Source organism: Bipolaris victoriae (genome assembly GCF_000527765.1).
Source record: "Bipolaris victoriae FI3 unplaced genomic scaffold scaffold_21, whole genome shotgun sequence".
NCBI classification, from domain to species: domain Eukaryota; kingdom Fungi; phylum Ascomycota; class Dothideomycetes; order Pleosporales; family Pleosporaceae; genus Bipolaris; species Bipolaris victoriae.
This window is the reverse complement of record NW_014575371.1, coordinates 123,789-143,661: the sequence shown is the minus strand read 5'-3', so window position 1 is coordinate 143,661 and position 19,873 is coordinate 123,789. Positions and strand designations below refer to the sequence as shown.

At 52.2% G+C, this 19,873-nt stretch overlaps 8 protein-coding genes across 8 annotated transcripts; 4 read left to right on the top strand and 4 right to left on the bottom strand.

Annotated features, from left to right (window-relative positions):
• Positions 1 to 106: 106 nt before the first annotated feature.
• On the top strand, positions 107 to 2,068 carry COCVIDRAFT_35632 (hypothetical protein; the record flags this gene model as incomplete). The annotated part of the gene is made up of 1 exon (XM_014703616.1): positions 107 to 2,068. The coding sequence occupies one exon, from the start codon at positions 107 to 109 to the stop codon at positions 2,066 to 2,068; it is 1,962 nt and encodes a 653-aa protein (XP_014559102.1).
• A 1,269-nt stretch (positions 2,069 to 3,337) lies between these two features.
• COCVIDRAFT_13917 (hypothetical protein) lies at positions 3,338 to 4,443 on the bottom strand (the record flags this gene model as incomplete). Its single annotated transcript, XM_014703540.1, has 3 exons — positions 3,338 to 3,888; positions 3,945 to 4,378; positions 4,430 to 4,443. The coding sequence occupies 3 exons, from the start codon at positions 4,441 to 4,443 to the stop codon at positions 3,338 to 3,340; spliced, it is 999 nt and encodes a 332-aa protein (XP_014559026.1).
• Positions 4,444 to 5,312: 869 nt separating this feature from the next.
• COCVIDRAFT_92686 (hypothetical protein) lies at positions 5,313 to 8,419 on the bottom strand (the record flags this gene model as incomplete). The annotated part of the gene is made up of 4 exons (XM_014703615.1): positions 5,313 to 6,342; positions 6,392 to 6,579; positions 6,630 to 8,200; positions 8,251 to 8,419. The coding sequence occupies 4 exons, from the start codon at positions 8,417 to 8,419 to the stop codon at positions 5,313 to 5,315; spliced, it is 2,958 nt and encodes a 985-aa protein (XP_014559101.1).
• A 474-nt stretch (positions 8,420 to 8,893) lies between these two features.
• COCVIDRAFT_24535 (hypothetical protein) lies at positions 8,894 to 10,681 on the bottom strand (the record flags this gene model as incomplete). The annotated part of the gene is made up of 8 exons (XM_014703568.1): positions 8,894 to 8,985; positions 9,035 to 9,292; positions 9,344 to 9,895; positions 9,952 to 10,291; positions 10,344 to 10,371; positions 10,425 to 10,484; positions 10,544 to 10,568; positions 10,636 to 10,681. 8 exons carry the CDS (start codon positions 10,679 to 10,681, stop codon positions 8,894 to 8,896), a joined length of 1,401 nt encoding a protein of 466 aa, XP_014559054.1.
• Positions 10,682 to 11,162: 481 nt separating this feature from the next.
• Positions 11,163 to 12,035, bottom strand: COCVIDRAFT_92881 (hypothetical protein; the record flags this gene model as incomplete). Its single annotated transcript, XM_014703614.1, has 3 exons — positions 11,163 to 11,258; positions 11,311 to 11,618; positions 11,672 to 12,035. The coding sequence occupies 3 exons, from the start codon at positions 12,033 to 12,035 to the stop codon at positions 11,163 to 11,165; spliced, it is 768 nt and encodes a 255-aa protein (XP_014559100.1).
• Positions 12,036 to 12,336: 301 nt separating this feature from the next.
• Positions 12,337 to 13,119, top strand: COCVIDRAFT_24533 (hypothetical protein; the record flags this gene model as incomplete). The annotated part of the gene is made up of 3 exons (XM_014703567.1): positions 12,337 to 12,362; positions 12,427 to 12,755; positions 12,806 to 13,119. The coding sequence occupies 3 exons, from the start codon at positions 12,337 to 12,339 to the stop codon at positions 13,117 to 13,119; spliced, it is 669 nt and encodes a 222-aa protein (XP_014559053.1).
• A 1,846-nt stretch (positions 13,120 to 14,965) lies between these two features.
• On the top strand, positions 14,966 to 16,294 carry COCVIDRAFT_92612 (hypothetical protein; the record flags this gene model as incomplete). Its single annotated transcript, XM_014703613.1, has 4 exons — positions 14,966 to 15,045; positions 15,100 to 15,166; positions 15,219 to 15,302; positions 15,359 to 16,294. The coding sequence occupies 4 exons, from the start codon at positions 14,966 to 14,968 to the stop codon at positions 16,292 to 16,294; spliced, it is 1,167 nt and encodes a 388-aa protein (XP_014559099.1).
• Positions 16,295 to 17,046: 752 nt separating this feature from the next.
• COCVIDRAFT_92742 (hypothetical protein) lies at positions 17,047 to 19,401 on the top strand (the record flags this gene model as incomplete). Its single annotated transcript, XM_014703612.1, has 3 exons — positions 17,047 to 17,136; positions 17,267 to 19,137; positions 19,188 to 19,401. 3 exons carry the CDS (start codon positions 17,047 to 17,049, stop codon positions 19,399 to 19,401), a joined length of 2,175 nt encoding a protein of 724 aa, XP_014559098.1.
• Between the last annotated feature and the right edge of the window lie 472 nt (positions 19,402 to 19,873).

The window sequence follows — 19,873 nt, the reverse complement described above, 5'->3', positions numbered from 1 at the left end:
GTAATGTTTATTTGACCTTTGCTGGCCCCACTCGCACCGGCCTGCCCCGCGACACCGCATGTCTGGCATTCACCATTTGCTGTGGCGTTGAACGCTCCTAACCTTCATGTCTACCGTCTTCTCTTCCCTCGTGCGGCCGCAAAAGTCCCGCCAATCCTCAACCAACCTGGGCACAGCGCCTGCCGGGCCTCCTTCAATCGACAGCCATGGCATCGACGAACCTGACCTTCGTGACCTCAATACCGCTCTCCAGGCACTCACGGACATATTCCCCGACATCCAGCCCGAAGTCTTTCGAGAGATGCTTTCTACTTTTAGCCCAGAGAGCAGGCTACAAGTAATCACCGAGACACTCCTCAAGCATGGCAACAAGTATGTGCGAGGAAGGTACCGGATGCCAGCCGAGCACGAAGAACAGCGAGAGACGGCGCAAAAGTACAGGTACCGTAAGGAGGATGCACCGAAGGACACGCGCGGTGTACCACTTGCACTTGAGGACAGGTTCCGGTCGCGCCGGTACAAGGAAGCTGCCAAGGAGGCCCTCTATCAAGAGTTCAAAGGCTTGAGCCATTCCACCATCAAGGCGGTTTTGGCCGAGTACAATTGGAGCTACACACATGCGCGGCCGACGCTGCTGGTGCTCTCAAGTAAGAGTTGGAGATCAAGCATCACGAATTTCCTCATGCGGCGCAAGGCACCCAATGCAAACGACCACCCTCTAGTTATATGGACACCTGCCGACTCGAGGCTGAACCGCCCGCCCATGCCACTGCTGGTGAAGACAAGGAGTGACGAGCTAAATCAAGAACTCTACAGTGCACTCATTCTGCCCGAACACGAAAAGTATCGGAACGCGCAGCTGCGGCAAGATTTTGAGTTGGCTATGAAGTGGAATGAAGAGGAGGCCGAGCAGCAAGGCGAAATGTACGACTGCGAGTGCTGCTTTGTACCAAACACTCTGCAGCAAATGTCAACCTGCGATATCGAAGGCCACTACATATGCTTCCGCTGCATACGACATGCCATCAACGCAGCCCTCTACGACCAGGGATGGGCACGTAATATCAATACCGATTTCTGTACTTTGAAGTGCATAGCCCCAATGACTGGGGGGTCTGATGAGTGCAAAGGTTGCATTCCGCTTAGTTTTGTCCGCCGGGCCCTGGAAGAGGAACAAGACGGAAAGGATAACTTTGCCAAACTCAACGAGCGTTTCGCCGCTGACGCACTAACAAGGTCGCGGCTACCCCTAGTCCAATGCCCCTTCTGTCCCTACGCTGAATTGGACGATCTCGCCCTTCCAAACACAAGCCTCCTTTCCAACCTACGGTTCAAGTCTCGACCCATGATCGTAGCTTCCATAGCTTCTCTCCCCTTGCTTGAACTCCTATGCTTCAAAGCCACACAAGTTGTTCTTTTCGCTCTGCTCCTCTTATACGCCATAGCCGCAATCACCTTCCGCCTCCCTGTCATCGCCCCCTTCCAAGCAGCCCTCCGCCGCATCCACCTCAAGCGCCGGGGCCTCCGCTTCCAATGCCTATCACCCACGTGCCAACGTGCCTCGTGTCTCTCCTGCTCACTCCCCTGGCACGACCCCCACACCTGCTTCTCCTCGCAACTCACCTCGCTCCGCCTCACCCTCGAGCGCGCCACAACAGACGCGGTAAAACGCACCTGTCCTCAATGCAACCTTGGCTTCGTCAAGTCAGAGGGCTGCAACAAGCTCGTCTGCTTGTGCGGCTACAGCATGTGCTATGTTTGTCGCCAGGGCCTGGCTAACGAGGGCTACCAGCATTTCTGTGGCCATTTCCGTGATAGACCGGGCCAGTCGTGTGGAGAGTGCAACAAGTGCGATTTGTATCGTGTTGAGGATGAGGAGAGGGTTGTTAAGAGGGCTAAGGAGAGGGCCGAGGCCGAGTGGTGGGAGCAGCAAGGGGAGGGTGCGAAGGAAGGGTTGCAGAATGAGCTTGGTAAGGATCAGGGTCTTCAGGGTAGGGGTGTGTTGGGGATGAAGAGGAGTAGTTGGGAGGCTTGGATTGAGACTGTATTGGATTCTATACTTGTCTGATCTGTTTGTTCCTTCGTCCTTTTTTCTTTCTTCTCTTCTTTCTTTTCTTCTTTATCCTTGCTCGAGCGTTTTATCTCCTTTCTCTCTCTCTCTCTCTCTCTCTCTCTATTGGAATGATCTCAATATGGAGATGTGATACCCACGTTCCCCCTCCCCTCCCGATGACTGACTCTCCTTGCAGCATGGTCTCTTTTTTTTCGTGTACAGTCTGCGTAATTTCATTCTTTTTTTTTCGTTCTGCTTCCAAAAAAAATGTACATAGCATATTTTATTAGACTAAACATGGATTAAACTGGAATACTGAACAGAGGGGAAACCTGTATCTATTTGCTCTACTTGCTTGAAGAAGAATATTATTCTGGCGAGAACAAGATGATGGTCTAAGTGAAATGACAAAAGGTATTGACGTTCAACGTTTAAATCACGAAGTATATCAAACACACAACAAACAGACGTTCCAAGACATTAACAATTGCTTGTATACCAACTAACCAGGGAAACAACGGTAGGCCCTCAAAGCCCGCCATACCGTCCACACACGCAAAAAAAAACACGCAGCATGCTTTCTTTCCTCTTCCCTTGGCCGGCCACCTCATCCACTCATATATTAACGCCCATTTCATTACGCAAAACAAAACAAAATATGAAATCAATACCTGGGTATGATGCAAATCGACAAGCACACACCCCCGACCCCCACCCAAACCAGAAGCTTCTCCAGTTCGACATTTCCCTCCAACTCTTCATCCTTCCTCCACCATGGGAAAAAAAATCCGAGAGATATCAAAAAAAGACAAAGGAAAAGAAAAAGATCAAGGAGATTCGTGTCCCTAGAGAACTGATGAGTATTAAAGTACAAATCTGTAGAGAGAGGTCGTATGTGTTGTGGCATTGAGACTTCATGTGTAACCCCGCCCTAGTATTATTTTCCTCCATTCCACTCTGTGAAGCTAATATACTTAGCCGCAGAAAGGGAATAGGGAAGAAAAACGGGGAAACCCGGCTTAGAAAAAGGGAGAGAGAAAAAAGAACGTCATGTACGGGGGACATGACTTCGAAGCGCAGGGCTGACGCGAACTGAGCGGGGGTTGGTCGGAATAGGTAACCGGACAAGAGTCGGAAACGGTTGGTTTGCGGTATCCAAGAACAAAAAAAGTAAAAGAAGAAAAAGATGGTAGCGGGAATGGTTCGTGCGAAACCCGGCTCGGTACCACAAATTCGCATTACCAATTGATCTTCGCTCAGAACGGCGCTTGCTAGGCAAACGTTCTAGTGGAACCGAGGTGGAGTAACGGAACCGTTACCAGCGCCGTTTGGCTGGAACTCCATCTCGCGCTTCATCATGTCGAGGGTAGACGGGAAGTAAGGCTCGACACCATATGTCTTGAGGTAACTAGCCGTCTTCTCAATGCGCTTGATTTCGCGCTTGACGTCCCAGGCCTCGCCTTCGCCAAATCGGCGCTGCACGACATCGACCATGGTCTCGTCGAGGCGGTTGTAAAAGTCGCGGCGCGCAGCAATGTCGCCAGCGTCGGCGCTGTCAATACCGCCGTGCGAGTTGAGGTTGCCGCCGAGCTTCAGGATGAGGTCGAAGGCATAGCGGGGTCCTGATGGTAGGAGCGTCAGGCGCTGAATGTCTGGCAGGAACTTCAACATGGCCGAGGCAAAGTGCGACGAGGATATGGAGTCGTTGAGATCGTCTTGCAGGCGGTGGAGATCAAAGTTGACAATGGTAATCTTGCGATCGAGCTGGGCGTTGAGTGTGGGCGCAGCGTCAGCGGTGGTGGTGTCCATGATCTTTGCGATTGAGGCGGGGACATCTGGGAAATTGTCAGTACAGCGTCGGCGGGTTGCAGAGGAGGGCAACACAACATACCTGGTCGCAGGCCGCGCTTGTCAATCCAGTTGTGTACTTCGGCGCGCTGTTGCTCGAGCTGATCTACCCAGGCCTGCAGGTCGGCCAGCTGGCTCTCGAGCTGCTCAATCTTCTCAGTGTATGGCTGCACGGCCTGGTTGAAGGCAGCGGTGAGAAGATCGGGCATGCCGAGACCCATTGGGGTGGCATTGCTGGTAGATGGCACTGTCTGGGTTCGCATAGGCATGGCGTTGTGTGAAGTGGGAGCACTCTGAGCGTACGTAGGCTCCTGGGGCTGCTGTTGGCGGGGGTACATGTCCTGATCGTCGAGCGACAGCGGCTGACTGTGATGGGACTCTTTGCGACTAGATTCTGGGCGCTTATCTGCCTCGTAGTCGAATGACTGCGAGCGAGGGTTAGGTTCGTTTTCGACGTAGGAATTGGCCCTTGATCGCCTAGATTGGGTTAGCTTGCCGGGTTTGGCGGGTGAAGGGCGAGCGGGCTACCTTTTGAAGAACATTATGGGGGGAGAGGAGTTTGCGGCAGACAATGACAGTAGTCGGTGTTATAAGCTCGGAGGGAGGCGGGAAGCGAGATTGCGCCACGAGTGAAAAATAAGAGAAAGGTTGGGTTATTTGACGGCCTTGGATTGGCAGGAAAAGGGAGAGGTTGAAGCACTACGGCTGGGCGTGTGTCGTGTCGGGCGGCGGGTAGCGGATGGTGGTTGGGACGGCCCCTGTCCTTCGCAGAGGGCAGTCGATGACAGCAGTGCGCGCGCCCACGGCCACGCAGTGAACAGGATGCTGCTAGCAGTAGCACGTCGCTGCTAACGTGACTAGGTGGCGGCACAGATAGTAGATAGGATGGGATACCGTGGACAGAGAGACGCCCGTTTGCGAAAGGACGGTGAGCTTGCAAGTTGCGCGCATGCAAAAGGAATTGGGTTCCGAACCAGAACACATCATCACCACGCTGGTGGAGCCGAACGCTTGCCCAGCCTCTCCCAGCCTCGCTCCAGGCCGCCCATGCCGCTTATCCACCCATGCCACGCTCTCCTGACCCATCCGCTACTCCATTTAGAGCACGTACGCGGGCGCGAAACACTATCCACGTCCCCGTTTCGGCAGTCCATGTTGCGCCATCACGCTGGCCGTGCAGCCGACAATCGACAAGACCCCGCGTGGGGTCCACGTCACCTGACCCCTCCCCCTCAACAGCCACTGTTGCCCAGCAACGCCACACCACCTCAACAACGTCCATAGTCGTTGACATTAAAAAAAAGTAATATCTTGGTACTCGCGCTCGGCCTATCTATCTAGTCTGAGCGCCGTGTTTGGCGCCCCGTTGCTTCTGCCCGCGCTCTGCATACAAGCCATACCACGGTACCGACTACGCCGCCTTTCCCTTGCCCTTAGCCTCCCCCGCCTTCTTCCCCCCAAACTCTACGCCCCGGATCGTCCATTCGCTATAAATCTCCAATCCAGACACAAAAACACCAAGCAGACTAGCAATCACAAAGTGGCTAATCGTAGTCCCAATGTCCAGCCAGCTGCCCTCGTCCTTGACCATGTAGAAGAAACTCAACGTCATGACATCGCTAACTGCCATGACTACCATGAAGAGCGCAGAAGGCGCCACGCCCAAGCCACGGTTCAAAAGTCCAAAGTTTGCCGACAGCACCGCAAATGGAGCCATCAGCTTGAGCATGAGCAGCGCTCCCTGGGAAAAGGGATCGAAAATGGGTATCAACCGGTACACTGCCTCTAGAGAAAACGACGATACTGACGCAATGTTGGATGCGCTGAAAAAGGCTGACTGAATGAAGAAGATGAAGAAGAGAGCTGTGCGTGCGTCGGCGAGCGTCAATGGCCTGTATTCTCCCTTTTGGACGGACTTGAGGCGCTCGACAGCCGCGTCCTTGGTTGGCTTGGCCGGATCAGATGCAGTGACTGCTGTTGATGGATTGCCTGTGCTGTGCAAGTGGACTTGATGCTCAAGGCTCATCCAGCTAAACAGACACATGCAAAAGGCAAAGTAAAAGAGCCCTTCATACGAGATGGACAGGATGATAAATGTCGGCGCGAATTGGAGAAAGATGACGACAAGGCGATGCACATAATGGCTATTGGGGTATAGACCGTGCAGCTGTGGGACAAAAAGAGAGGCCGCAAGCGTCGCTCGTCCCATTGTGAGCACGCCATAGGGGATTCCCTCACGTGCTTGTAGGTAGCCGATGCTGCTCTTAGTGACAATCATGGAAAGCAAGACAAGGCCGAGTTGGATGCCGAGGATGGTGCGCGACTTGTTGTTGAGCTCATGAGATGCAAGCTCAGACTCTGATTTGGAGCCTGCAACCAGGTTCCTTTCGAAGAGCAGGTAGAGTGCACCCACAGCGAACATCAATGCTCCCCCGAGTAGACTGTACATGTCAGCAGCCGAACAAGACCGGGCAATATTGTTTCACATACATCAGACGCACATCCTCTGCCTTGATTGCAGGCAGCAATGTGAAAGCGCTCATAGCCACACATGACAACACCCATGACACGACTGTTGCCATGTTCTTACGCATGAAATCTTGACCGTAGATAGCTGGCCAGCATGTTGCCAGCAAATAGCAGCCTGTATAAATCTCCCGAACGAAATAACTTTGAACCTGTCCCATGTCAGTACAAAGTGCTCGGTGTCACCAACTATTCCACATACAAGAGCCTCAAGGAGACCGAAGAATCCCAGTGTCGCCAGCACAAGCTTCGCCACATCAGCACCAGAGTTGAGATGACCCAACAAGATCTTGCTTCCTTTGACAAGTGACAATCTCTGGGCATATATTTCCTCCCAGAACAAGACTGGGAAGAATGCATAGGCATAATAGACAATGGGTGATTGCTGCTTCAGCAGAACGCCATAGAGTGCAACAAGCACTGAGGAGAATACTATCATGCTCGGAATCGTCCGCTGTGTCGGCACCTCCTCTGTCAGAACATGAAGATGAATCACTGTAGTAACAGCAAAGACCATCCAGCCAACATAGCCAGCAGTTACTAGTGTTCGCAGGAACAACCAGTCATACGTCTGCAGATAGCGCAGACCCTCGAGGCCAAGGTCAATTAGATCGTACGTCTGACGAATAGCCTGCTCGGCATTACCTTGGTCAATCGCCGCCTGTATCTCTGACACGCGATGCTCAACCGAGTGCGCTTCATCGCCAAGGCCAGAAAAGGGCTTGTACTTTAGTGTTGTAGACTTCTTCACCTCCTCCTTGACATGGTACATTTCCAAAATCTCTTTGGCATTGATAAGGAGCGCTTCAGCCTTTGACTTCATATCCGTGTCAAGGTACGAGAGAGGTAAAACACCAACAGAATTAGTTGGGAAGTCGAGTCCAACAAGGTACGCCATCAAGGCCGCCACATCAGCCTGGTCAACGTCATGTCGCTCGATTTCATCCAGATTCCAGTCCGATGAGAATTCAGTGTGCCCTCTGGTAACACCTGACGTGTTCCTCACTGGTGGTGCAATACCAGCACCCCATGTTATCAGGGGTGTGCGTGTATTATCCGGATGTCCATCACCATGACTACCCCAATCGCTCATGCCGTGATCGGCCGTGAAGATGAAGGCTGTCTTGTCGTCGGCGTAGAAATCTTCGATAAGTTGCGTAATTCTCTGCACCCCTCGGTCCACAATTTGTAGATTGTGCAGGTACTGCCATGAGTACGGTCTGTGTATATGGCCCGTCGTGTCAAGTCCTAGCAGGTGCAAGAAGAATACATTCTTCTCCTTTCGTAGCTCAGCATCTAATGTCGCATTCGTTTTTGCGTCAGCAAAGAGCTTCTCAACACGCTCAAAGACCCATTCGTCCAGTGCCCAGGCGTCTTTTGACGAATCCTCGTCCTCAGCGGCATAACAGTATGCATCCACTCTTCCTGGAACTGCTCCCGCTTCGAACATGGGAAGGATGTCGGGACTGCCCCAGCTCCATGTATGTCTACTTCGGTTGAAGACGCTGTCGAAGTTGACTGGGTTGAGCTTCCATCCTGTTGTGACAGCAGAAACATCCTCATACAAGCCTGCAATGAGCGCAACATGCCCGGGACGCGATTCCGTGGGGACACGAGTATGCGAGACACCAAAAGTGCCTTTTTCTAAAACACGAGAGCGGAGGAACGGAGCGAGGGGACGAGGGGTGTCTACGTCGTCTGCGAGAGCGGCCGGCGGATTGGGGTCAGGGTTGGGAAACGATTGAAATGCTTTATCTGCGCGGAGACCATCGCCTGGCATATGGTTAGCCTGTCAACTGTTGCATAAAGACGACGCATCTCACCAACAAATAGTACCAATCGCTTTGCGGGAGCTTCTTGCGTCTCCACGCGGTGTTCGCGCATGCCATGGACAATAGGGCTGACAAAGTAAATTGAGAAGCAAGAATATATGTACGTCAGATGGAACACTACCGCAATAAGCAGGAACGCATACCGCCTGAATTGCGACATTGTGAATGAGTGTAGAGAAAGAAGGAGGCGCGCCTCGAGGACACGTTTTGTTGCGACGCGACCCGGTACTCAGTACTCAGATGGTTGACGCTCTACGATGTTGTCCCTGCCAAGAGTTTACGTACGTCGTCATGGAAAGGAGACAGACCCACGTTGCCCCTCGTTCCCGCTGTCAGACAAGTCAAACACGCATTTCACACTGTGGACACTATTCGTCAATCAACCGGTCTACTGCGATCCCCTGTGCCATGGGTGATCAACGGAACAGCAAGGTTGGCGCTGTGTCGCCCAAATAGGAAATACCGAGCTTGAGCTCCGCACAAGCGACTGCATCTCATTTCGTACGGATCACTTGATGGTTATGAATGCATGTCATTGCTACCAAACCTCCCACAGCAAAACCTCAAAGTATCTGGCAAAGCGACCGATTGCTGCTTGTATGGGCATTTATCCATCATACACCAAGCCTCTTGTCTATTCTTCCACGTTGAAGTTTGCACCTTCCCTAAGGCCCTCAACAACGAGCTCCTGGCCTTCTGCACGCTTGTAAATATCCTTGATATCATCTGGTACCATGTTAGCATTGCTGAATTGTGTTGAAGTGACGCGTCTTACCAGTCGTTGTCTCGAAGTGGCTCGTGGCATCGTAGCTCTTTGACAAAAAGATGTTGTCATTAACACCACTCTCAATTGGCTCGTAGAGAGGGATAGCTGGTCCCATGAACTTCTCCTCAATTGATCCAAGGCGGTCGAGACCTGGCTGAAGCTCAAGGTGGTGGTTGCTGTCACCCTCAGCAATAGTGGAAACAATGGCAATGTAGTATCCCTTGGGGCAGACGTTGTGTGCAGATGAAACGACCGCAACGTAGATATCTAGAAGAAATGTTAGCGTTTGTTTCTGCAAGCCAGCTATTCTTCACATACCATGCTTACGTCCGACCTGGGACTGGGGAATAATCAGTTGCAGGGAATCGGCATCCGATGTGTTGGGAACGGGGTGGTTGAGAATGCAAATGGCCTTGAGCAGGTGTCCGGTAACACGGGCCTTGCTGGGGAAGTATGAAGGGTCGGCGAGGATCTTGCCTGCCTTGGTCTCAAACTTCATACCGTCGCCAGGAACATCCTTCTCCTTCATGGTGGCCTTGATGCCAACAACCTTGCCGCCTTCGTAAATGAACTCATCTACGTCGGTGTTGAGCATGTAGGTACCACCATAGATGGCAGAGAGACGAGCAAAACCCTGAGGAAGTTCTCCGAGACCGTACAGAGGGTAGATGTATGGCGACTTTCCATATCGTGCCATGGAGTTTACATACAACCTGATGCGCTGGATGGCATCTTCTGCCGCACCCTTCTGCTCAATGTAGTCGTCGGTTGGGTAAAGAGCCATAGAGTGGCCAACGAAATCGCGAGTGGAGGGCTCAAGACCAAATTTGTCATAGATATCCTTCATGGTGCTGTTCTTGACGTCCATGCCTATTGTATCTCAGTCATTCTGCTTCAAAAAACATTTCGTCCACAGAGAGTCATACCCTTGTGTGTGGCTGGGTCGTCCTCCTTGTAGCCACCAACCCACTCGAGGAAGTTCCTCGCTCGGCGCTTCTCGAAAAGACCCATAAGGGGCGATCGAAGAGCCTCACCGGCGTCTGAGGGGACCTTGGCAATGGTCGCCTTGCTGCCGTTGCCCTGCTGAACATAGCTGCCAGCAATTTGCTTGAAGTCGAGGTATTTAGTGACGTCGGTGGAAACGAGGATGTTGGTCAGTTCGCCGTTGGCCATGAGAAGCTTAGGGACGAGATCGATGTTCCAGTCGTTGACGCGGCCATACTTCTTCCATGGCTCACCCTCGGTCCGGCCGTATCGCTTGAAGAGCTAAACGACGTGTCAGTGAGTTGAGTGATGGTTATTGTCCTTGGATACGTACTGCCTCGATGTTCAGCGATGCTGCCTCACTGTGTGGTGTCAGCTTTAGTTCCCCTCAACAGCGTCGACCAGCGCCACGCACCCTCCGTAGTGGTCATTGCGATCAATGTGGAGCACCTTCTTGCCCTTTACACTAAGCACACTGCAAGGATATCGTCAGCCCGTGTCCGGTTTTGCTTTTTGTCGGGGTGCTTGTGTTACCCTGAAAGCACACATTCGGTGAGACCTGGAGGATGGTTAGCTGCGTTGGCCTGCGTGTTGGGTAGGCGGGGTAATGTGGAATGGCAACGCACCTGTTCCCAGGACCACGACGTCGTATTCTGGAGCAATTTCTTCCATGGCTGAATGAGGAGAGTTGTGAGGATAGGGGTGGTTTGCAGACTGCAGTAGAAGAAGTCCACTAGAAGGCGCGTGGGTAGGTCGACTGAGGGCGGTGAGGTGGATGTGGGGTTGGAGCTCTTTGGGAAGCGCCTCGCCAATCTGGTCGAGTTGTTTGTGCTAGCACTACTTTCATAACTCAACGCGTTTGTTATATGCTACGCTAGTGCTGTTCACTATCTGACACCATGCAAGACGAAATGCAGAATAACCAGGCTGCCTTGACTGCTGGACGAGCCTTTACTTGTACATTTGCACGGTGAACCCTTGTTCATCGCCGCCCGAGGATCTTGCATATACCCCGTACTGATTATAGTCGCATATATGTACCATCATTGTCCCCAGCATTCCAAATAGATGTGCAGAACCCGTCCGAGTGCACGCTAGCTCGGTGAATTTGGTAGCAATAAGGACATCCGGGCCGTTTTCAAACGTGCAGCATTCATCTCGACTCTGCTATCGTCTTGTCCTTCCCAGGCTCCTCGCTCGTCGAGGCAGCTTGAGCCTCATATGGTGCATCGTCAGCTTCTAGCGGATCCTGGAGAGGTTGTCAGCACCATGCGTCCGATTGCGTCGAGGGGCAAACTCACATATGGCGGTTGTGTGTATTGTGGGCCATCCGCCCTTGACAAATCAATGTCTGGATCACGCTGTGCCAAAGCATATGCCTCTTGATACGCCTGGTGCCTCTCAGCCAGCGTATCCAAGATTGCCTTCATCGTCTCCTGCACTGTCTTGTCGCGCCCTTGATTCTCATAGTCGCCATAGCCAGCATTGAGGCGCTTCCGCTCAATCTTCTCCGTCGCAAGGCGATTTCGCTCCTTGACGCATACCCACCACAGCTGGTGGAGGGCATCCCAATCTCGACTACGCAGCTCGCCGACAGTCCACGCTCTGCCTGTGTCTCCGTCAGCTACCGCCTCGCTCGCCATGAAGCCAACTGCTGCATACCATGCCTCTGCTCGTCGACTGGTGTCTGCAGCAGCTTTTGGTCCTTGAAGAAGCTCCATAGTCCATGGTCTGGGGTGCCTGTAATTTTGTGTTCGATTGGTACCGGCTTTGGTAATTGCTGGTTCTCAAAATCTTTTTGTCTGACCGACAGTGTTTGCCGTGGCCGCAGGGCTGTTGCCCTCACCGCAGACACGCCTCTGATTTTGTTGTTGTCCCTCTTCCGCCATTGCGGTGACGTCGAAAAGCAGGCCCTGGAGCCGTTGTGCGCGCATTGGGCCGAGGGGACGAGAAAGGCGAGGACAGCGTCGGATGGCGTCGACGCCAAACCGGGTCGTAGCAGTCGTGCAGAGGGCATCGTCGCCATGGCGTTGGTGTGGGCTGTGCTTGCCGACAGATGGGCGCAGCAAAGTTGCAGCTGGAAAATGCGACTGGGGTCTGCAGCTAGCGTGCCCAGCGCCCATGGATGGGATGGCCCAGTCAGCCGTCGGGGGTGTGTGATCCCCCATAGATATAAAGAGAAGCCACCCCCGCCCTCCTATTCTGCTCCTCACCAAACCTCGCGCTCATCACCCCGTGTTGGGCGCCCTCCGATAGTTTCCAATTTCATTTGACGAATTCTTCGATTTCACCAGCGGGTACCAGGACCCGCACTACAACATCTCAACATGCAATATACCTCTGCCACCATGCAGTTCGGCTTTACCCGACCCTTCCGCCCGTTCTGGCAACCCTCTAGATTCACTGTTGCCATCAAGCCTCCATGGACTACAGTCTGCTGATTGGCAACTTGAGCCTTCTTATTCCGCTCCTCAAGACAACAACCATTTGATCGACACTTCTTCCCTTCTGGCCAGCTCTTCCGCCTCGACCGGCAACCTTATCGTACCGGACGCCTCTCTTTATCCCGCTACTGATTTCAACCTCTTCCCTACTGGTGATTCGCCGTATCTTGGTCATGATTTCCAACTGTTTCCCCAAGGCCCTGCTTCACTTTCTACTGCTGGAGATACTATTGATACGCTTGCTATGGCTCAAAGCATGAAACTTCCCAACAACATGGACACGGCAGCGCAAATGAGCAGAGGTAAGAGTTGCTTCACGACGCATTGAGTGATCAGTGTCTGATTTGTATAGATGCCTCTCAGTCTGGTTCTTCTTGGACAAGCCACAAGGATCGGAGCTCGTCATCTCCTGAGCACGTTTCTTCATCCAAGACATCGTCTACTAAGAGCAGTCCTGTGGTGCAAGAGCCCGCTTCGCGTATTGAGAAGCGAAAAGCCAACACGCTTGCTGCCCGTCGTTACCGCCAGAAGCGAGTTGATCAAATGAGTACTCTGGAAGCTGAACTGAAAGAGATCAAGGCCGAACGGGATGAGCTCAAGGTCCGCAATGCGAGGCTTGAAGGCGAGGTGGAAACTCTCCGTGCTCTTCTTCGTGCGCAAAAGTAATGGTGCATTGGCAGATGAGCAAAAGGGGTGGGCTCTGACCTTATCGGTGGGACATGGTCGGTTCGTGGACTCTTGTAACGTGTCTATGTGCATGTAATACAATTCAATTCTTTATCTACGAAGACTACAAATGATGGCGAAGACTTATACAGGTGGCAGTCTTCGGTGCAACAGTCGTTGCCAGCATCATATCTACTCATAATGACAAAGGATGAAGGGCATGGTTGAAAATCACGATGAGGTCTAGGCAAGTTGGGCGCAGCGTAATTCGGTGGGGTAGTCATGGAACGCTCAAGGCTTACGCCCTGCTTGATGTGAGGCATTTCCTCTGACATGTCAGCTTCCGTGGCGCACTCAGATATGTGCACTGAATTCTCCTGTTACATACTAGGCCTATACTCACCATGTGAGGCTTCGCTCTTGTCCACAGCCAGGCATTCGGCAGTGCTTCGCTGCATGGTACTATATTCAGACCCACCTGGCTGTCCAATCAGACAGCAGTATAGTGAGTCATTCTCACTCACGATGCATACAGCTAGCGCTAGGCTTTTAGTGGCTTGCCTTACAGCCACACTCCACGACCTACCGTCTGCATATGTACATGCTCATGTACACCTCCACTACTCGCATATCCTCTTCGTAGTCTTGCGCTGTGCCTTGCGCCCTACAGCGACCGTGGGCACTTGACGTCACTATCCGCCCGCAGCTTGGACCTCGGCTCCTCCGCATTCCTGTCCAAACAACTGTGACAACAACGGTAGTTAGTTACATCCAATTTCGGCCCAACTCTAGCGAGCTGCACAGCTCGAGGCGACCCCGCGCCCAGTAACTTGTTCTGTCAAAGTCTGCATCACGTTACGATGCTTTGATGAGATCAATTAAACAAAGGTCCTTTCCATGTCAGACTCTGCCGCTTCCAAGTACGCATGGCGTTCTCTAGCTAAATACTTACCTTGATTGCCGTGGGCCTCGACGAGGGGTCTCTTAGCCATGTATAACTATGTCTCGACGCGATTCATGGGCTGAGCTCACAGTACCGCTTGTAACAAGGTCAGTCAAGTTGCGCCTCAGATTGCTGGTCATTCAACCGCGTGCAACGCAGGTTTCAGCCTCACCGATCTCAAACATCTCGAACGCAACGTTGACGCCAGTCCACTGTCCCGTTGCCGAGTCTATCAGTTCATGCAGGCTCCCTGTTACATACCCGGATATATCCACTCGAGACTGTTCTCTAGCCCGTTTGTAGTTAGCAGACGTTTGGGACGTTCGCAATGCATCAGTTTTGTATCCCAGTTTGGAAATGGCCCCCGTTTTGTGACCCTACACCCTTTGTCGGGGGCCACACGGCAGCCCACTTTGTTTTTGCTTCTAGCGTATACAACTCAAATATTGCCAGGCCCCGGGCCGATCTTATGGGAATATGAGGTGGTTAGTAATATACCGGTTTCTAAACCCAGCCCTCCACGTTTTTCCGACCTCCTAGCCGCATCACGAACCTATCATGTCGCGTCAGGCACACCTGCGGATCGTTGCGCGTCGAGCCATGGCTTCCGTTCCGCTAGCACCATTCCCATGGCTGTATTGATAGTCTTACTTAGTCGGCACACGCAAGGGTCACGAAACGCTTTACGGAGCAGTATCTTCCGCTGGTGGAGAACCCGGGGAACCCTAAATCTTGGGGGCTCGCCCCCTATAGACCACGCCTGGTAGCCAACGCGTCCATGTTCATTGTTTGTTCTCATCATATCGTTCTCTCGGCGCGCATCTCTACCGTCGCCATTCTCGACTTGGCGCCGACCACAATCATCTCCTATCTCCAGGGAGCAGCGAGGAGGGCTAGACAAACATGTATTTACGCCCAGGATTCGTCGTGGTGATCGTTGGGGGAGTTCTGACAACAATATCAACAATTGTCGTGGCACTCCGGTGAGTTGATGTGACAATGACAGCTGTTGTCCAAATCCTAATCAGCCGCTACAGATATTACTGCCGGTACTTTCTTGTCGGATCGCTCAGCGCAAGCGACCATCTCATGTTGGTCTCGCTAGTAAGGGTTTTCCAATGCCAAGCTCAAGGCCAGTGCTGATAAAGTTGACTAGGTCGTTGCATGGGGAACTTTCATAATCAACTACTACCAAGATGTGACGAGCAGTGGCTATCGACCCTCATACCTCCGTAGACCTGTAAGAGAAAGATTTCAACCAACCCCTCCGAGAATTGTTCTGACACATACGCTCAGGACAAAAGGCCAGAGATCGAGGGCTACGTGCTGGGAGTGCTCATCTCCTGGTGGGCCTACCGGTTCGTCTACGTTATAGGACTTGGCTTCGTTAAGCTCAGTATCCTCTTTTTCTACCGCTCCATTGCTGCCAACGTCACCTTTCGCCGAACCGTGTATGGCATGATGGGGTTTGTGGTGATGTACACATTTTCTGCGACCATTGCCGCAATCTTCCAATGCCAGAATCCAGCGAGCGCTTGGTCCACCACAAATTACTTTGCACAATTCGACCCCACCATCCAGAGAGAGCCTGCTGTATGCTGGGATCCAGTTCCGCTCTGGGTTTTTTCGTCGGCGTGCAACCTACTCACCGATATCATCCTCCTGTTGATGCCACTGCCGACGCTGTTGAGTCTCCGGATACCAATGGGCAAACGACTTGCATTGATTGGCATATTTTCCGTGGGATTGATGGCTATTGTTGCGTCTTCAGTACGCATGTGGGTCATGTACATGTGGGCTGAGTCTCCTTACAACTCTGCGCGCTACGGCGCGGATCTGCTCCTGTGGGGCCAGGTTGAGACCAACAGTGGCATTATATCTGCCTCTGTACCATTTCTCCGTCTTCTCTTCCGCAACAAGGAAAAGAAGCCACAACAGAACGGCACGCCACCGAAGATTTACGCGACTCCGCCAGAAGCCCGGCCACCAACGCCGCCAAAGGACGACGAGTACAGTCCACGCCAAGTGCCGGATGTGGAGATGTGGCCACTTGCAAACGAGAAGGGCCTTGACAGAGGAGAGTCTGTTGGTTTTATCACAATACACGAAAGATCGACGATAGCAAGAGAGTCGAATTGGGGCCCGTTCGTCACAATACCAGAGAGCTTGAGCTCGGATGGCAAGGATAGTCCACATCTGGGACCTCCGTTTTCGCCGCATAAGACGGCGTGAAGCAAATGAAATTTATTTTGTTCGGTTTATATGTAAGTAATGTTTATATGTGCATGTCCGGAACGAGGTATACGTGTCTTGATAAGAGCGGAAGTAGCTGGGCTACGGGGCTGTCACGCAGCTGATGATTTTTCGTGTATAATACGAACGCATATCAAAAATGTAATGATGTTAAATCTTGCCGGCATTGAAACTGATGGCGCCTTGTCTCGGCAAGGCTCGTTCCCGTGACCAAGAGGCGGGAGGAGGGTAGTTCCAACAGAACATGTTGCACAAGAGCGGCAGCATAAGCATGGGTGTGGAGATGGCGCCTTGCCGATCGGGGCTAACAGCCCTGAGGCGGACGCATCCATGCCATGTCAGACGCCGATCCTCACGCTGCCGGAATCTGGAGCGCAGCGGAGAGGTCACGTAGCCTATTTGCATGTGTCGTTAACGTCTGAAGCTTCACTGCCTGTCGTGCTCACAAGTACAAAACCCTTGTTCAACACAGCACACCATTCAACCGCCCGCTTCCCCACATGCCGGCATAAGAGCAATCACGCTGAAGCCCTCCTAGCTTGCCCACCGTGGCTTCCTCACGCCGTATCAACTGGTTCCTCGCCGCCGTCGCTCTCTTCATTGGCACCACCGCCATCCTGGCTTCGATTCGGCTCGGCGGGCGTGTACCTTCCATCCTGCAATACATCAAACCCCCTCCTTTGCGCAATCCCCTCTACACCCAGCCCTTTCGTCCCCTCACAAACTCCACCATGGCCCCGGCCCAGTACAAGAAGCCGCCTCAGCTGCCCCCCAAGTTCACTGCTACCAAGCAGAGCCTAGTCGATGATGCTAAGCGATTGGTATGTCGCCCTGTTTCTTAATCATGTCTTATTGCAGTTATTGTTGTTATTGTTGCTGTCGTCGTCGTCTTCGCTGCCTTGGTCCCTGCAGCACGTAATGCTTCGGATAGATGCTGACATGCGTCCCCAGATTGACAGATCACGCAGTGTCCAAGACAGCATTGTCCGCGATGTCAAGCCCGAGAGTGCAACCTTTGCCAACACAGTCCTCCCAATTGCCCGCGATGACAACAAAATGGCCATTGAATCGCATATTCTCGGCTTCTACAACGCCGTCTCGACCAGCAAGGAGCTACGTGACGCCTCGAGCGAGGTCGAACAGATGCTCGATGACTTTGGCATTGAATCATCCATGCGTGAGGACGTCTTCAATCTCGTTGATGCGGCGCTGAAGAAGGGCGAGAAGCTGGACCCTGAGTCGCAGCGGTTGCTGGAGAAGGACCACAAGTCCTTCATCCGCAATGGTCTGAACTTGCCTGCGGGCCCCAAGAGGGACCGGTTCAAGGAGATCAAGCAAAGGCTGAGTCAAATCAGTATCGCCTTCCAAAAGAACCTCAATGAGGAGAATGGAGGATTGTGGTTTACACCAGATGAGCTGCACGGTGTTCCCGAGGATGTTCTTTCTGGTCTCAAGAAGGGCGAGGGTGAGAATGAGGGCAAACTCTTCCTCACCTTCAAGTACCCCGACCTGTTCCCCACTCTCAAATACGCCACCAACCCAGAGACGCGAATGAAGGTCTTTGTCGCCAACGAGAACAAGTGCAACGACAACGTAGCGCTTTTCAGGGAGGCTATCCTCCTCCGTGACGAGGGAGCCCGTCTCCTTGGCTATGACAACCATGCGCAGTTCCGGATAGAAGACAAGATGGCAAAGACTCCCCAGACAGTCGACGACTTCCTCGGAGATTTGCGCAAAAGACTCGCACCAGGCGGTAAGAAGGAGATTGAGAAGCTGATCGAGCTCAAGAAGCAAGATGCCAAAGAGAATGGACTGACTGGTCCGTTGGTCGATGACTACTACCTATGGGATAATAGGTATTACGACCGCCTAATGTTGGAGAAGGACTACCAGCTCGATCACCAGGTCATTGCTGAATACTTCCCTCTGTCAACAACAATTCAGGGCATGCTGAAGATCTTCGAGGAGCTCTTCGGTCTAGTCTTTGTCGAGATTGTTGGCGAAGAAGACAGGGCTGCGCTTGCGGATGGCGGCAAGGGATCCGACATTGTTTGGCACGAAGATGTACAAATTTTCAGCGTTTGGGACGATGAAGGCGAAGGTGCTGGTTTCGTTGGTTACTTGTACCTTGATCTTTTCCCACGAGATGGCAAATACGGCCATGCAGCCAACTTCAACCTGCAGCCTGGCTACATTGACGAAAACGGCAAGCGACGCTACCCCACCACTGCCCTCGTCTGCAACTTCTCCAAGCCTACGCAGAAGAAGCCTTCGCTACTGAAGCATGATGAAGTTGTCACTCTCTTCCACGAGCTTGGACACGGCATTCACGACCTGGTGTCTCGCACAACCTACTCTCGCTTCCACGGCACCAACACTGTCCGTGACTTTGTCGAGGCTCCGTCCCAGATGTTGGAGAACTGGTGCTGGACGCCCTCGCAGCTGCGTTCGCTGTCACACCACTACTCGTATCTATCTCCCGAGTACGAGAAGGCGTATCTGGAATCGTCTGGCAAGGATTCAAAGCCTTCGGAGCAGATTCCTCAATCGCTCATTGCCAATCTCATCTCTACCAAGCACGTCAACGACGCCCTCTTCAACTTGAGGCAGTTGCACTTTGGTACTTTTGACATGGCTGTCCATGAACCTGCTAGCCATGAGGAGCTTGAGAAGATGGACATTACTGAGAAGTACAACAAACTGAGATACGAGATCAGTCAACTCAAGGGACCTGAGTCACTGGAGGGTGACAAGAAGGGTGACTGGCACTGGGGCAATGGAGAAGCTACCTTTGGTCACTTGATTGGTGGCTACGACGCCGGGTAAGTCATTACAACCCGTGTTGAAGAATAAAACATGCTAATGAACATAGATACTACGGCTACCTCTCCTCTCAAGTCTACTCTACGGACATGTTCTACACCGTATTCAAGTCCGACCCCATGAACGCCAAGGAAGGTCGTCGTTACCGCCACACTGTCCTTGAACGCGGTGGCTCACAGGAGGAGATGGACATCCTCGAGGAATTCCTTGGTCGCAAACCTCAAACCGAGGCTTTCTACAAGGAGTTGGGCATCTCGCAGTAAATTTTGCGTGTTGCTATGGAATATCTTAGCAAGTTAAATGCAAGACACCTAGAGTAAAGAAATATCATAAATGCAAAAGATTTAAATCTCCATGACTGGTTCCGCGTAAGAAAAGAAATACTCACGTCTTACTTTTGTATAGTGAATGTTGCCAGTAGGTCAGATTGTGCTCCGTACCTAGGAGAGTGAAATCACCACCCGCAACCAGAGTTGTCCTAACTATTCGAATCACCTGAAAATTGTCCACGTAGCATCGTTAAAGGACCTACTATACGTCACCTATTTCTCCACACCCTTTCTTTTTTTCTCTCCTCTAAACACAAACAACAACGTACCATTCCCCATTTACGATCTTCGCTCGTTGGTAAAAAAAAAACCGGGTAAACGAATCAAATACGTCACACTTTCCTTTTTTTGGCATCGGATATCATTTAGGGTTTTTTTTAAAAAGAAATCTTTCCTAGTTAGTGAA